The following is a 12715-nucleotide window of genomic DNA, read 5'->3' on the forward strand; positions in this document are numbered from 1 at the left end:
CAGAAGTTGTGGCTGGAAGTACGGAGGAGCAAGTTTGCTGCAGCCCTGGAAACAGCCACTTTTATTAAGGATTATAAATTACACTGTGTGACAGTACATGAAAATGGAGCCAGACAAACAATGTAGCAGAGGATTTCTGAGGTCACACACAATCACCAAAAGTATTCGCTCTCCCCCCCACCCCCCCCAGTACCCCACCCCATCTCTCCCTTTTACTTGCGTTTCCTCCCTCCCCGTATTTTTTTTTCAACCTTGAACATGAAAGGTTTAAAAATAGTGATAGGTTGGTACAAATGGTGGTTTGGGTTTTTTTTGGGAGGGGGAAATAAACCACCTGCATTTTGCTCTGAAGATGCTGTCCGAATCTGGGTCTTAGCCCCTTTGCTGTTGATTGGTTACTGAGTTCTCCTCTACACCAGAGGATCAGGAGGCACTCAGTTTGAGGTTTCCACCTGTGAAGTGGGGCTTGGGTTCTTTCACTAAATTATGCGTGATTTTAAAACATTATTACTGCGCAGTGCCATGGAGACCAAGCTTTCCAAAGCAATGATTCGGATAGGAGAACCTCTCCTCCCTTGTCAGGTTGGCCAAGCATAGACTCCTGCCGTCTTGTCACTCAACGATACACATGGCGTTTTTACAGTGCATTAAAGAACTGTGCCAGAGGGTAGGCACGGAACAGGAATTGCTTTGGAGCGGAGAAAGTGATCCAACTTGCCCAAAGCTTCTGGCCAGCTGCTAAAAACACAAGGGTCAGGTGCAGACAACATCCAGGTTTCTAATGGATCCCTCTGGGGAGCAGGCATTTCACACACCGGTGGCTCTAATGGAGAGGAGTGGACAGGACTGAATTAACATCGTTCTCTGAATCTTCCAGGACTTGCCTTTGGAATCTTGGGGCTTTGATTTTGGGGTGGAGGAAGGAAGAATAGTTTAAAAAAAAGTTCACTTGCTCAGTTCTGGATCAGCCTTAGCCCTCAGTGAGACAGTCAGGGGAAGTTGCGAGCAGTTTTTCCAGATGTTTGAAACCCACCCCTGTCCCTCAATAGAATGCTCAGAACAACTGTGCAGCTGGGGTGGGGGGAAATACTACAGGTCAGTGTATTGAAAAATTTACTTTAAACCCCACACTTTGTTCTGGAGGCAATATTGCCTACAACATTTAGGGCATTGCCACATGAAGAGTGGCACCAAGCCGGCTCAACTCCACCTTAATGGCTTGCAGGGGTCAGTCATTTAACCCCACTGAGTTACCGTGACGACACGGAGAGAATAGCATGTGAGTGGCACCATCACTAACCCACACATGCGACTTTTTTTTGAACCAAGCACCGTTCCGCCCCAGGTTTCCTTCACCTGGTACATCTCCTACCAGAGGACAACATTCAAACACAAAGTTGGGTATCCTTTTCATGATCAAATCAAATAAGGCAACAATATGGCCTTCAACTAATTTCATTCAAGTCACAAATCTCCAGCTGAAGGGTTGAACCAAGATGAGGGGATTTTGCGCAGCCTGGTCAGAACAAATACTCTCCACCATCCCACAGAAGGCAAGCAGATGGTCACCCTCAGGTATACCCACAGCCTTCCTGTTCATACTACAAGTTTCCAAAAATCACTGGTCAGCAAGCTGATTGGCCCAAACAATTTATTAACTGCTGCAATTTCCCTTCCTATTGTAAACAGCTGGGGGGGGGGGGGGGTAGAAGGAGGAGGGTTTCAGTAGTGTGGCTGCTATTCAGTGCTTCGATAGAATCGTGAACCAACTTCTCCTCCGATGGTGGACCATTTAGGTCAAAAGGAGGAAGAGGCCAAGGTTACAAATTGATCACACACGAGGAAACCATCACAGCCTGCTGCGGGGAGGAGAGGAAAGAGAGAGGAAAAAAAGGTCAAATTCCCAGCAATGACAGAGGCCAAATGGCATCTCCTCACCACCCACGGGTGGGACAACTGACGGTGCAAGGCTGCGACTGAATTGCAGCAATGGGCCGAGGCAACTATAAAACATCTTTCAACCTTTGGGCATTGTTCCTTCCGACTCTTAACAGTGCCGATGTGCGCGCTGGACTCGGGGCTGGTGAAAGATTTTCGGCAGTGCATAACTTCATCAATGCAGACTCATCCTAAGACTTTCAGTTCACCCAGCCTGTAACTAATGCACATCATTTCAATCGTCAGTGATTTGTGAACAGGGATGGAGATGAATAACACACCTGCATCCTTTGTAGGCTCTCTCTCTCTCTCTCGGAGAGGATCTAGTTTACAGGACAGCAGGTAAAATGGTCCATGTCCTTTGGAGAGATGTATTCATTTTTAATTTCAATTTAATCTCTCTCTGTCGCTGAGGAGGCAAACTCATTTTCATCAAAAACAGAGCTGTTGCTTTCAACACTCATGCCCTCACTCACACTATACATTTTCCAGGCTCCACAAATTTTAAACCCATCACATTCAGCTGCTCTGAACAGTTTGCCTGGTCTTAGATTATGACTATCGGGGGAGAGGGAGAAAAAAATAACTAACGGGTTTTTTTAAAAACAAAAACCACTGAACAGAAAAGGGAAGGAGGGAACGGGTCAGAGGAACATTTTGCAGCTCTGAGATGTGCAGGACGTGGCTCAGCACCGGAAAACACGCCTTTGAATAGCATGGAGTCAGAACAGCAAATGGAACTGGTCATTTGTACCCATCTATCACCATTTGCAAACATTCACAACCGTTTTGAAACATAGACAAGACAGAAGCTAACGAAATCTGTCCACATTACTCTTGAAATGCTCGACTCACTGAGAGGCCCTCTTACTCCAAACACCTGGTGTTCAAACCGATTTGCGCCTTTCAACGGTTTGTCCCTCAAAGTGCCTTACAAGGGATTGGCATTTATAAAGTGGATCTACAAGGACTTGCTAGTTACCAATTAGATGAATGCTTCATTATGGTAGAGAAATCTAGACGTCTCTTTGCTGGAAAAGGACTTGGTAGCCTCTTTCTTCTTCCTTCTAGTTCAGCCTGGATAAAGCTGTTGTGAGTTGGCGCTTGTGCACAAACCATCTTTGTAGTCCACCAAAATCAGTCACATTTCTTTTTTCCTTTCCTAAAAAAAGCCATATTCCTTTTGAGACAGACAAATAAAACCCCTCACGATGCAGATTCCTTCAGTTTTGAGAGGCTGCAGTGTCGAGTCACTCGTTACAGTTTCTCATCCTGCGGCTTCATGCTCTGGGGTTTGATTGGTCCGGTCCGCACCGGTTTGGGGTTGCCCGTAGATTTCTCGTCCTTGTGTGACGGGGCACCGTCTCCTTCCTGTGGCTTGGTGGCAGGGAGCAAGGCGGGGTTGCTGCCGCTTCCGCTGCTATTGGGAGGGGTCACTCGCTTGAAGAACCTTTGCGTGCTCTGTAGCACCTCTGCGCGTTGCTTTGCCTGCCAGGAAAGTTCGAAACAAAAAAAAAGTTTATTGCGCCTTATCTCAGTTTAAAAAAACCTCACTTGCCGATACTCCCACCCGAAGCATAGCCCAGTAACAAAGGGAACAGAAAAGTGCTGTACATTTTCTCACAATTACTTTAAACCATGCAATGATTAAACCTTTTATCTGTGCATGTCATTAATAGGGTGAAGTATCCAGCACTTACCTTTCAAGACCCCAGAGAGTAAATGCCTAGGTCATTTATCACTCAAAAACATCCCAGTATGATCATGCAACCTGCACCCAAGATCTACTTACTATCAGGGGTGACATTATTGAGACTAGGAACTACAACCAGTGTCGTGAGATACAAACGAAAAAGGAATTAAGCACACAATTTTGCCAAGGCCTGTTTCACTAACCTTAGATAAAATTAAAAATGACAAATATAACTGCTTTCAAACTTTAAAAGTCATATCCTATGACAGTCTTTAAGAGTACAATGCTTTTTGCCTGCACAACATTGGGAAGAGCAGATTTGAAAGCTCCAAACACAGCAACTGGTGGTGAGGATTTAATACCATGACTGTGAATGCATCAGCCGGGAGCAACAATCTCACTCCAGGCTTCTTGCTGGAAAATGCCTGCTGGCAAGGGCTCCAGCAACCCAGGTTCAATCCCAAGCTTGGGTGCTGCCCGTGTGGAGCTTGCATGCTCAGTGACCTGGTTTCCCTCCACATCTCAAATTTCTGGAAGGTCAGATGGGCCATTGAGAATTAGCACCATAGAAGATGGAGGGCAGGGGGAACAGATTACAGGGAAGTGGACCGATGGAATGGATGGGGAACACTCAGAGCGCTGGAGTCCATTCAACACACTTTGCAACGAGCTGCCTTTTGTGCCAAAAGAAAATACACAAGTAGGAATGTTTGGCAAGGCCCCACAGTGGCCATATGGCCTTACTGGGGAACCTGCAATCAAGAACCAGATCATAGGATAAAATGCAGGTTTCTTGAATGGAAGGAAATTTATTGAGGAAAATTCTCGCCAAGTGTATTTAAATCTACAATCAATTACTCAAAGAAAACCCTCCAACTATTTTTAACTGAATAGCACAACTCTTGGACCTCCACATCCCTCCCAATCCCGAGGCAAATTATAGCCCACCCAACAGGAGTGTGGCAGTCTGTCAGCTACAACTTGCTTGATGACCATGATCCCCCCCTGCCCTGGAGTAGTGAGGGACAATTTGGATGTGAGCTGCACTGTGGCCAGAAACCCTGCCTCGGGATTTGTGCGCGTTGCCCAACCACAGCAAGTGGATAGGGAGGGAAAAGCTCAGAGATTTTCTATACAGACTGTGTTTTGCCCGTAGCCCCAGCTTCAGTTCTTGAAGCCCTCTCTCCTTCTCCATTATAAGACCACCATGGATTCCATACCTGGTCGGGCAGTGACTTCTACTTTCTGGATTCTTTGAGCGACGTTTAAATTTAAGCCTACGAAATGCTTGACGGCTATAAGTAAGTCCAACCTCACTTCTGCTCAATTTTATCATAAATTTCGTTCAACTGTTCTTAGCTTCCTTTGTTATAACTGAAAATGGTTTTATTTTGTCCAAGAGTGGTGAAAGTTGGACAAAAAATGATGGATGATTCCTTATGGATTTCAATAATGTTCAGAGTGCATTCTGAGCTACTTACATTCTGCAAATTATGACCAGAGTAACAAAATTGCACAGAGATAAATCTAATACAAGTATAAAAAGGGTCTCAACGCACAATATTGACTCCATTTCTCTTCATGGATGCTGCCTCACCTTTCCAGACCCCCCCCATGGCCCAGTTAATTTTCAGTAACGTGGCTAATGTATTACATTAGGGAGCTTGACAACGGATGAGCCTCAGATGCATTCAATACTGGGAGACCTCTTCCTTTAACGAGGCGGTGCTGCGGCAAGTGCTGCCACAATCCAAATGTTCCTTACTGCCCATACCCTCGACTCCCCCACACCATGCTCCCTCCACCCCCCCCACCCCTCCCCACCTCCCTCCTGGTACCTTTGCATCTTCATCAGTTTCCTTGGGTGGAAAGAGCCCATCAGTTGGTCCAGTGGGCTCTCTGGTCAGCATGAATGGGGAGGGCAGGAGATGGGCACTGCGGGGCACTTGGAACATGGGGTCGTGAAGCTGCACCGCCTGGCCCGCGCTGTAGTAAGGTCGCGATCGCACCTTCGAGCTGGAGTAAGATGGCATCTGAGAGCAAAGCAGACATTTACCAGGCTTTGCCCCATCAACTATGGGCTTTTTAAAATTGAGACACACAGCAAGGTAACAGGCCCTTTTGGCCCACAAGCCTGTGCCAACCAATTAACCTACAACCCCTGTACGTTTTGAAGAGTGGGAGGGGGAATTCATGCAGACACAAGGAGAACGTGCAAACTCTTTGCAGTCTGCGTCGGATTCGAACTCTGGTTGCTGGTACTGCAACTGTGCGACCCTACAACTTGGCGTTAAAAGCCGACCGATCCTGCGCTATGACAGACAAGCATATCTTAAGGTTTTGTTCAGAATTTCAAGAATATGAACTTCTGTGGAATTTTAATCAGATGTGTCAAAGGACAAGTTTATGGAATTCCTTCTGGTGGGTACAAACTGTCCAGGGTCACAGGAAGTAGATAGAAACGACTTGTACAACATCATGAAGAATCAACTGAATGGAGTCCTTGTTAATCAAACCAAGGTGCCAGTCTTTCCTGATCTCTTGGATGTAACTGCAGTCACATCAGGACATACAGGTTAGCTCCAATTCAAATCCATGCAACACCAACCACATCCACTATAAATGTTTAACAGACGACTTTGTCAATACAAGTACTCTTACTTTACCTATTTCTTATTAAATATTTATTTTCTGTATTGCACAGTTTATTCGCCCTGCTTTCTTGTTTGCACTTGTATCTTTTGTTGAGGACAATTTTTTTTTCATCATTAAGTAAACATTCTGCCTGGCCCACAGGAAAAAAAATTCCATGATGCAATGTGATAGATTGAACTTTAACGTTATGGCTTTCAGCCAATTCGGAGGCAGAATTCCAATAATTTCCTCCATATTGATCCCGATAAAGAGGGAGAACAAACCCATCTTATTGCTTGCCCCCTTGGTTGGAAGATCTCCACAAGCTGGATTTAAAACTTGTCAATACTAGCTACCCTGTTAACACTGCTACAGCCTCCTGGGCAACCGCGCATCGAGTACCACGCTCACGATGGCTCTTCCAGTCTCCAACTTTTAAATTCGTTTCAAAGGAAATCCACCTCAACCTTGAGGACCTCATCAGGTACATGCTTATCAACACAGGACACAAAACAGGAGGAAGCATGTGCCCCATCATTCAATGACATCGATCCTGACCCTAACTCTTCTTCTCTGCCAGATACAGAGCTCTCAATACCTTCATTTTTAAAAATACATCCACTACCCCCCTCCCCCGTTAAATATCTGCACTGATAGAGCCTCCATTACCCCAAGGGAGGAAACTACAGAGACTTGCCACCTTTTGCAGGAAGGAATTCCTGCGCACCTCCACATTAAATGATCAGCCCTTACCTGGTAATTGTGTCCCCCTCATTTCCACCAGATGTTCCCACAGGATCCCCTATTCTTCTTTTGCCATTTAATGACAGGACAACCTCCTATTGACCTTGCGCTCTCCTCCACATGCCAAGCTTTCCCTCTCCCCTTTATCAGTAATCACATTGCAGAGATCGCATCTCCTCACAGCACTCCCGACCTCGAACCCTCACACTCTGCTGTTCCCAGATGGTAAACAGTTCAGGACTGTGATGTTTGGGGCACTCCGCCAGTTGCATCTTTCCATGCCGAGAAGAACCTGCACTCGGAGCATTCCTCCTACCTGCCTGCCCAGGTACAAGGCAGGGCAGTTCAACGAGCCTCTCCCAATCCCACGTGTGAGCAGCATGGGCTCGAAGGTCCTTCCTCACCTGGATGACCCTACAAATCCATGAGGCTTTTGGTTCAATTCCCAACATACCTGATTCTTGGCTGGCTTTCCCCATTTTAAATTGCATTCCACTCAGATATACCCATCCAGCAAAGCTCCTCCAATGCCCAGAGCTTGTTTTTATTTGGAGGTTGGTATATGCATGGGGAGTGGGAGGAGAGAGGAGAATTCTGTATTCTCCTGCTTGTTGATTAGTGCAGAACAGAATTTATTGTCATGAACCCGTCACACGTCATTGTTTTGTGGCAGCATCACAGAGCAAACCTGGTTCTAAAATGACATTTAAAAATAAACAAGTGGGACAATAAGAGGAAGCGAGGTAGTGTTTTTGATTCATTGACCTTTCATAAATCTGATGGTGACAGGGAAGAAGCTGTTCTTGTGCCAGTGGTGAACATCCTCAGGCTCCTTCCCAACCGTAGCAGAGTGAAGAGGGCACACAGCCTGGGTGATGGGGGTGGTCCTTGATGATAGAGGCTGCTTTCTGAAGACACTAAGAGTACTTTCTGATTTACTCCTTTTAATCTGGATTCCCACAACACCACAGGGGAGGCTTGTAAAACAATACCTGGGATAGGCTGCAGGTTCAAGGCGGCTACCAAATTTCAAGTGGAATGACACCTAGCATGTTGTCATCACATACAGGGATCATTACCGACCAACTCGGGCAAGAACAACTGGGCGGGCGGACACCACACATGTCAATGCTACACAAATCACGGAGTTGTCAATAGGTCAGCCTATTTGCCCTTTCAAAGGCATTGAAGGGAATATCCAAAAAGAGATTGAAGTAGACAATAACTGCCAAATAACTGGAAATTGGCTGTCAAACCCACAAGGAGGGAATAGGGCAGAATTGGTTGACACCTTCTGTACAACATTCCTTTCGACTGATTCAACCCAGTGCAGGTGTCCAAGAGGGAACACCCAGAGAAACAGGAATCCTTACCTGCTGTGACATGTTACCTCTGAAACAGGGCAAAGGATTGATGCCACACTGGGCAGGTCCCGGTGACTTCCCCCTGGGACTTGTCGTACCGGGTCTGGAAACAAAAGCAGGCACAGGTGAAAGGTTCAGCTAATGCATTCATATTTATGGACAGTACACACATGACATCACACACAGCACCTGAAATTCCCTTTTCTGTGGGCAAGGCCGAATTGCCACATTGGCAGTGCAAAAAAACCTGACTCAATGTACACATATAAACTGACTGCGCAATACAGAGGGGAAAAAGTGTGCAAGAGTACTTAAATGAGTCTCCGAATGAGTTTGCCGTTGAGGAGTCTGAAGGGAAAGGGCTAGCAGCTGGCTGTTCCTGAATCTGGTGATGAGAGTCTTGCGGCACCTATACCTCTTTCCTGAGGACAGCAGCAAGAACAAGAGCGGGTGTTGGGCAGTGTGGATCGCTGATTGCTGCATTCCCTGTCGACGTTATCAATGGCGAGGAGGGCTGCCCTCGTGATGTCCTGGGCTGCATTCACCACCTTTTTCAGGACTTTGCACTTGGGGCCATTGGTGTCCCCGTACCAAACCGTGATGCAACCTGTCAGCACACTTTCCACCAAATCTCTAGAAATTTGCCAGGGTTTCTGGTGCCATACCAAACCTCCGCAAGCTTCTGAGGAAGTAGATGTGCTTTCTTCATGATGCCATTAGTGTGTTGGGTCCAGGAAAGATCCTCTGAGATAGTAACTCCCAAGAACTGAAATGTGCTCACCCTCTCCACCTCTGATCCCCCAATGATCACTGGATCGTCCACCTCTGATTTTCCCTTCCTGAAATCAACAATCAGTTCCTTGGTTTTAATGACACTGAGTGCGAGGGTTGTTGCTAGTGCACCTTTCAGCCAAGTTTTCAACGTTCCTCCTGTATGCTGAATCAATGCCCTTTTTATACAACCCACTACGTGGTATCGTCAGTGAACTTGCTGTCATACTGAGCCACACGGTCACAGCACAATAACAGGCCTTTCAGCCCATGCCGCCCAAATATCTGAATCAACCTAGAACTCCCGTACATTTTTTTTGAAGGGTGGGAGGAGGGCAGAGTACCTGGAAGAAACTGACGTGGGAAGAACGTTCAAACTCCTTGACAGTGCCGGATTTGAACCCGGGATGGTGTTGTAACAGCATTGCGCTAACTGCTATATTAACTCTGCAACCCCCAGCTGACCATCTTTAATCAGACACTGCATTTCCAAATTTGCACAAATCCAATCCTTTTTGAAAAATAAAGTAGACATACAGCAGAGTAATAGCCCCTTCGAGCCCCCCAAATACACCAATTAATCTACAACCGCCGGATTTTGTTTTTGAAGATGGGAGGAATCACCTTGAACTCCTTGTACACAGCGCATGATTCGAGCCTATGCTGGCACTGTAATAGCGTTGTGCTAAACTCACTTCAAGGCATTATTTAGAGGCACCAAAAGTGCACTCAGGACAGTTCATACGACCTTAATGCCTCAGATACCATATATACCTGTGTAATAACTGATTTTATTTTTGGACCAATTTTTCGGGTCAAATATAGAGGGAGGCCCCGATGTCGACTTTTACACGGGTCATACTTTTGACCACAGCAAGTTCCCACATCATTCAAGGCGTCGGGAGCTCAGATGGGTGGGACTGGGTGGTGACCCAGCGTTTGGGGCATAAAGGAGTTCAGATGGATGGTCAGCTGGGGTCTAGGAGAGAGTGCGGCCAGGAGCTCCAGTGGGCAGCCAGCCTCGGCATTGGGAGCTTGGGGAGTCTGGAACTCAGATTGGGGGGGGGGGGGGGGGAGGGGGGTGTCGGGGCCAAAAATAGTGGGTGGTGGGGTTGGCCTTTACATGTGTCTTGAGGAAAACACAATTTTTGGGGACGGATTTTTTTGTGGTGGGGGGAGGGGGGGGGCGCTACGTACAAGACTTTCATCAATTGAAACCCCCACCTCCTTGCATCTTGCCTGAACATTGTAGGTGATGGAACAGTATATCCAAGTGCACCAGGAGATGGACTCATCTTCCTATCCAAATGAAATGTCTTGGGATCCACTGGATTAACCTGCGTTATTTTTAAAAAAAAAAAGCACTTGCATTAACACGCATTTTGCTGAAATTTGAAGCTGGTAAGAAAAAAGTAAAATTCTTGTTTTTTTTCTCTCCACCTCTCTTCCTAGAGTAGGTGCTGTGGTGTGAAAGCTGGAGTGAAGGACTCGTCTGGGGGCTCCTGGGGGCACGGCTGGTGCCTGCGAGTGATGCAGAGACTGTGGGAGTTGAACCAGTGGCTGCTGCATGGATCCAAATCCGGGGACAGACAACTGGGAGCCCAGCATTGGCACCAACATCTGTTGAGGAAAGCATTCCGCAGTGAGCACAGGGACACGTCAGAACTGAGGCAAGCGTCTCAAACTGAATACTAAAGTCAAGGACCATTTCAAGGATCCTGTAACAAGGTGGGGTTTTTTTTTTCTCTTTTTTCTTTCTTTTTTAAGAGGATGATGTTACAGAAGATAATAAGTCAAAAATTGAGGATGTTGAATTAGATGAAGAGGAAGATGAGGGGAAAGGTGATAAGAAGAAGAAGAAAATTAAGTACAAATACATTGAGGGAGAAGAGTTTAATAAAATTAAGTTAATTTTGATAAGAGAATTTTGAAGATGTTATAAATGAAGAATATGGAGAATTTTATAAGAGTTTGAACTTTTTTTCCCTTTTTTTAATATAAGGGGAGGGGAAGGGAATAAAAAGTTTATCTGATTGTTTTTCTAAGGGATGTTTTTGTTCTCTCGATGAATTATAAAGGAAACTTGGTATTAATGGAAATTCTGTATTTATGTATTATTAATTATGATTTTTTGTATAACAGATATGTGGTTGATATATGATTTTAATATTTGAATTTAGTTTTAAAGTGGATTTCATTTGTTAAATACATGAATTATGTTTGATTTAAATATATGTTTAAGGGTATTATTTTAGTATTGATTTATTTTTGTTGTTAGTAATTTTTTTGTTGTTAAGTTTTATCCTTTTTTTTGTAAGTGGGGTTTTTTCTATTTTATTTACAACATTGTTAATTAATTCTTCACTCTTTATTTTGGGGGGAGGGTTGGATTAATTTTAAATTAGATGATTAATGTTGTGTTATAATTATTGGGGGGGTTAATTTGTGTAGTTTAATGATGTAGTATTCTAATTTTTATTATCTTATTTTTTATTATTTCTTTAAATGTAATTTTTATTTTATTCATGTCATAAAATTTTAAATAAAGTTTATTAAAAAAAAGGATCCTGTAACAAGGTCTCGAATTGTGTATTTTATTTAAAAAAGTTTAAGTAGCATCTGTCCAATGTATAGTTTGGTCTCTTGATTTTCAAATTGCAAAAGCAAAAAAAATTCAGCTTTTACAAACCTCACACTAAATTTACAGTCAGACATTCTTGTAACCCGAGAGGAACAGAACCTATTACAGGGCTGCATGGTTCGCACAGCTCTGTTACTGCACCTTTTGAGGGGGGTGGGGGGGGAAGAGGGGGAATTACCTGGTGGAGGGGGCCACTAGACATTGGTGGCGCTGTGAAGTAGCTGCTCTGACTGGACTGCTGCAGTGGAGAGGAGTAGAAGTCAGAGGGCTGGGCCAAGCCTTGTCGCATCTGTCGGAAAAGTTCAGCGATGTCACCGTTGAATGCAAATTACCTGGATATGCAGAGTGCAATGTAGGAGCCACAACAGACTGATATATGCGCAAGTACAAGGGTCGACTCTGAATAGTAGCGATCAAGCCCACAAGGTTAGAGCTGGGACTTTGGTGCGAAGGAGGTCGACAAGATTATGAGAAGCATGGATAGTGTGGACAGCAAACAGCTTCTTCCCAGGGTGGGAGAGCAAACACCAGAGGACATCTGTACAAGGCAAAGGGAGGGAAGTTTAGGGAGGCAGCAAGGGAGTTTTTAAAAAAAGTTATGGGTGCCTGGAATGGTGGTGGAGACATTAGGGGCATTAAAGAGAATCAGACAGGCACATGGAGGGAAGAAAAGCAGGTTACAGGATAGGGAGGGCTTTTTTTTTTAAAAAAAGGAATACATGGGTGGGCAAAATATCGAGGGCCGAAGGGCTTGCACTGTGCTGTAGCATGAAAACTCCAAATGTGGTTTCCCCAATCTTGTACAGTTGCTACATGACCCTCCATCCCTGCCCTCAATTCCCTGTCGAAGGCAAGCGAGTCAACCCTACCCTGTTTATCTGTGGCCACCACTATAGTGAAACCTCGTTAGGACGCGATTCATTAATCTGC

The 12715-nt window shown here is 45.2% G+C and overlaps 1 protein-coding gene across 10 annotated transcripts in view; it reads right to left on the minus strand.

Moving 5' to 3' along the window:
• Window positions 1-12715, minus strand: part of LOC138754719 (protein PRRC2A-like) — a 102984-nt gene continuing 90269 nt past the window's right edge. For 7 of the 10 annotated variants that reach the window (XM_069919466.1, XM_069919458.1, XM_069919459.1 and 4 more), the window contains 6 exons: window positions 11964-12074; window positions 10585-10764; window positions 10369-10481; window positions 8383-8476; window positions 5470-5664; window positions 1-3426 (listed from right to left, as the gene is read on the minus strand). In XM_069919466.1, the coding sequence (XP_069775567.1) occupies window positions 3196-3426; window positions 5470-5664; window positions 8383-8476; window positions 10369-10481; window positions 10585-10764; window positions 11964-12074 (924 nt within the window). In that variant the 3' untranslated portion in view covers window positions 1-3195. The remainder of the gene's footprint in view (window positions 3427-5469; window positions 5665-8382; window positions 8477-10368; window positions 10482-10584; window positions 10765-11963; window positions 12075-12715) is intronic. The other 3 variants (XM_069919462.1, XM_069919464.1, XM_069919463.1) reach the window with 3 other exon arrangements.

Source organism: Narcine bancroftii, chromosome 2 (genome assembly GCF_036971445.1).
Source record: "Narcine bancroftii isolate sNarBan1 chromosome 2, sNarBan1.hap1, whole genome shotgun sequence".
Classification (NCBI taxonomy): domain Eukaryota; kingdom Metazoa; phylum Chordata; class Chondrichthyes; order Torpediniformes; family Narcinidae; genus Narcine; species Narcine bancroftii.